The sequence below is a fragment of the Streptopelia decaocto genome, assembly GCF_964273445.1.
Source record: "Streptopelia decaocto genome assembly, chromosome: 3".
NCBI lineage: Eukaryota > Metazoa > Chordata > Aves > Columbiformes > Columbidae > Streptopelia > Streptopelia decaocto.
In genome coordinates, this window is record NC_138656.1 from 88,619,850 (window position 1) to 88,624,275 (window position 4,426).

The 4,426-nt window shown below is 57.8% G+C and overlaps 1 protein-coding gene across 1 annotated transcript; it reads right to left on the reverse strand.

Annotated features, from left to right (window-relative positions):
- Positions 1-1,026: 1,026 nt before the first annotated feature.
- Positions 1,027-3,290, reverse strand: LOC309438058 (maestro heat-like repeat-containing protein family member 7; the record flags this gene model as incomplete). The annotated part of the gene is made up of 6 exons (XM_082048965.1): positions 1,027-1,160; positions 1,243-1,296; positions 1,538-1,640; positions 2,023-2,124; positions 2,300-2,455; positions 3,264-3,290. The coding sequence occupies 6 exons, from the start codon at positions 3,288-3,290 to the stop codon at positions 1,027-1,029; spliced, it is 576 nt and encodes a 191-aa protein (XP_081905091.1).
- Positions 3,291-4,426: the final 1,136 nt, after the last annotated feature.

A 4,426-nucleotide genomic window follows, 5' to 3' on the forward strand; every position in this document is an offset into this window, starting at 1 on the left:
GACTGTTGCTGTGCTTGGAGGCTGCTGTCCTTGAGCACCAGATGAACTAACTTCTGCCACCCTGCCTGGCAGTTTATTCCAGCCGTGTCACAGGTCTGTCTGCAGCACTGACAGCTCCAGCCCAACCTGTCAGGTCCCTGGCTGAGGACATTGCCTCACATCTGGGCTGAATCATCCCTGCTGTGGCACCAGCCCAGCTCTGACCTGCCACAAGAAACCTGGTACCAAGTGTCCAAGGCCCCATGTGTGCAAAGGCTTTGCCTCAGAGCACAGACATGACATGGCCACAGATTGTTGAATGTCTCTCTACACCTAGGAGTATAAAACCAGAATAAAAGGCCTAAATTCATTTGACTGAAGATATTCCTCCCCCAGCTTGGAGCAATTAGATCCTTTGCTGTAACCTTCCTGGTGTCCTGTCTAATGATGGGACAGGAGAAGATTATTATCATAGTAATTCATTTTTTTTTAATACAAAGAACACAATGCTGGCAAGAAGTGTCTGTGCAGAGGAGAGAGAATCAACCTCACTGACTACTTCAGGTTGTTTCAAAGATGTGCCCCTGGAGGCCCAGGGACACCTGGAGGGAGCCCAGAGGGCACAGAGAAAGGGACATCATGGGCTGCTGCTGTGCTGCTGCGCTGGGCTGGGCTCCTGGGACAGAGGGAGCTCATGGCAGAGACATCCTATGGGAAACCACCTGAATGCAGCACTGGGTTGTGCTTCCTTGAACTGTGATCCCCGTGTCCATTCCTCATGGCGTGGGACATCTCAGATGAGTGCAGAGCAGGGTGACATGCCACAGGGCTGAGGTGCCTCCCATCCTTTGGGAGTGGCAACAGGTGGCCAGAGGGAAACCAAGACTACGGCCTCTATGTGCAACAGGGAAAGATTCTGTCTCTGAACATCCCACTCAGAGAGGTTCTGGGGTCCTTGGAAAAGGCAGACATCCAACCCAACTTCAAGAAGGGCTCTTTATTAAAACCCAGCCATTTTCCTCAAGAAGACCTGCTCCTCCACCTGGTTTAGCGCCAGCAGCACAGGGCTCTCAGGATCCATCGTGATCTTGGCCGCTTCCATGAAGAGCGCACGATGACAAGGGTCTGAGCTGCCAGGAAGCAGATGGAGGGTTCACTGTCCTTCTCCAAGGGTTCAATGGCTGCAAGAGAAAGAAGCAGAGCCCAGGTGACCTCTCATGTCTGGCCCCCAGGGATCCCCTCCCGACCACGCTCCCTACTCACCTCTGCAGATCACAGACAGCTTCTCGTTGTCCCTCAGGTGCCGCACAGCCAGCCCTATGCACAGAGCTCCATCAGCCCCTGCTCTCTCCCCTCATCAGGGCTGAGCCCAGGGGAGAGCAGGAGCTGAGATGGCAGCCACCAAGCCCACCTGTGTGGGCAGGGCTGGGAGGGGAGGCCAAGGCCCTGCACGGGGCAGCAGGGGCTCTGGCAGGCACAGGGCTGCTCCTTGTGCCAGGGCAGCGGTGGGGACTGGGGCCAGGCTGCCAAGAGAGGGACCCTGGGGACTGTGACTCACCGATGAACCTCAAGGCCGCCTCTCGCAAGCTGGCCTGAGCATCCCTCAGGTATGGCAGGCTCTGAATCAAGAACTCTTGAGCTCTGCTTCTGTCCTGCTCCAGCTGGAGAGAGCACAAGGGTGTGAGCACGTCAGTGTCCCTCCCCACTTGGCTGGATCAGTCTCTCCTCCCAGGAAACCCCGTTCCCCTTCCCCTCCGGCCATTCCCATGTTCCAGCCAGGAGCCCTGTGGGGCTGAGGCTGAGAGAGAGAGAGACACAGGAGGAGGAGTCCCAGGGGTGCTGAGAGCCCTCCCTCCCAGTGGGTGCAGGGAGGGCAGCGGGACAGAGAGAAGAGCCCTTGGGGGCTCTGTTCTTGAGGACAGGGAACAAGGATGCAGCTCGGGGCTGCAGCGGGACGGGCGAGGCACATCTGCAGAGCCCACAGCACAGATATGTATGTGCATTTGTCCAGCCTGGGCCCTGGGCCTTGGGGGTTGTCCTCACCAAGCACTCTCCAATCCTCCATTTCTGCTGTGTCTGCACCAGGTGTTCCAGCTGTTTCCACTTGAGGAGCTCTGCTGCACAAAGGAGGGCTTCCCTGGCGACCTACGGAACAGCAGAAGCTGGGAGATGGCAGTAGGTCTGGGGAAGGAGATCTGGCATCACCCTCCTCTGGGTTTTGTTCCTGTGGTGATTCTGCCCTTAGGGAGCTGAGACATGCCCTGGCCCAATCATCCAGGGCTCTCTTCCCTGCATCACTGCTCAGCTTTGAAATCTGTACCTTGGCCACGCTCTGCGTTTGGTCACTCATGCGGAAGAAGAGTGGGAGCAGGCCAAGTCGCACCATGTTCTTCATCTTTCTCTTGTTGTTACCCACCAACACCTTCATCAGGTCTCTGAAGAGGCTGATGGAGATCTCTCTCAGCTGGCTCAGCTCCTGGAAGGGAGAAGCACAGTAGGACCTGAACACCTGCAGCCCTTTGCCCACAGTGAGCAGAAGCTCCTGCATGGCTGATGTGAGGGGAGATGCTCCAGGGCAGCATTCTGCACACTGCAGTTGTGGGCCAGATCTGCGGCCCTGGGTCCATGAAAGGCCACTCAAGAGACTTGTTCAGGCATTGCTTGTGCCTCAAAGTGCTCTCCCAGCCACCCAGTGTCCCCCACCAGCTTCAGCAGCCATGGTGGGGAGGAGCTGTGAGAGCAGCTGGCAGAGAGAAGCTGGGCTGGGCTGCAGAACACAGAAACCATCCCACAAGAGCCTCACGGAGAAAGCAGAGAAGAAGCCCCTGCTCCGCGTGGCTGGGCTGAAGGGCAGCTGTCATTGTCCAGTTCTCATCCACAAGGCTCAGGCTTATATATCAGCCTTACATCATCAAAAAAGGGCGGGAGAAATTCTGCCAGCAGCACAGCCATGGGGGTGGCCTCCTCCCTCTCCAGCTGAGCCATCACGTTTCTGAAGACCACCAGAGCCTTGATCTTGATAGCCTTATTGCCGTACTGCAGGACCCACATCAGGTCTGGCAGCATGACCTTCATTTTTCTTGCCTGTATGAAAAAGAGAGTTGCCCTCTTGGGACCAGGTCGATGCCTGGAGAGCTCCCCAGGCAGCCACCAGGCCCCACCATGGCAGGGAGGGCCTTTGGAGCAGTCACCCCCACGCCTGACTGCCAGCCAAGGCCAAGCCCGAACCCACTGCCCCGGCCCTTGGCTGCCAACATGGCTGCCCTTGGTGAGGCCCTACTCACCATCTCGTCTCTCTCTGACAGCGTCATCATGCCCCTGAGCAACAGGGAGAGCACCGTTGGTCTTCGTTGCCGCAGAAACCTACTGACTAGGTACAATGGAGCAAACTCCTCATCTTGCAGGTCACTGCTGGCCAGTATCTGAAAGCAAGCCAGCAGTGAGTGACTGGCAGAGCTGGTGGGGCTCCTTGCACCGTGCAGCTCCTGGGGCACCAGGAGCTTTTTCCAGTAACTCACAGCCAAGCGAAGGATGGCGGCGTCCCCCCGCTGTGTATATAACATCCTGCAGTGCCGGTCCTGGAGTCGGATGTGCAGCTCCTTCAAAACGTTCTGCAAGGTCTGGGGCACGGAGAACATCACCTCCCACAGTGCCAGGGCAGTCCTGCAAGAGAGCGCTCTGTCAGCAGGGCAGCCTGGGCCACAGCAGCGTGTCCAGGCTCAGCACTGCAGGACGCTTGGGATGCCCTGGGCAGCAGCAGAGGGCTGAGCTGGTGCTCCCATGGGGCTGGCAGGAGTGCACTGGGGGGCTCTGGGCTGTCTTGCTCAGCTGTGGCTGCTGCGGGCCTGGCTGACCCCCAGCGCTGGCAAATGTGGTGGGATGGAGGGTCCTGCTCCTCGGGGGTGTCCTGCAGGATTCCTTGAAGCTGGCAGCCAGAGCGTCTCCAGGCCCCTCTCCCCACAGGGAACAAGCCCTCATGGCTTTTGGGGCCAGTACCTGTCTCCTGGTGGCGCGATTGTCAGCAGCGTCGAGACCACCTCCCCAGGGCATTTGTCAGCCATCTCGACAATTAGGGACTCCACACTCTGCCGGGCTGCTGTCGTGTTTATGCTCTCCAGGTTTCTGTGGATGCAGCTCGTGATCTTTGGTACCTGGAGGGGACACAGGTGAGGATGGCGCTGCCACTGGAGTGCAGCCATTTTTTCAGCTGTCCTTCCCATCCCTCTCTGCCGCCTTCATGTGGCTTCACTTTTCCGAGACACCGGGATTTGAGAGGAAAAGATGGATGGAGGGAGGAACAAGGCCTGACAGGGCCAAAGGGCAATCCAGCCAAAGGACACTTACATCCACCAGCCAGAAATCACAGTTTCTCTTGACCACGTTCAGCATGTTTCTGGCCGCCTCCTTGTCAAAGCTGCTGGAGTCTGTCATTGCCTCGATGAACACC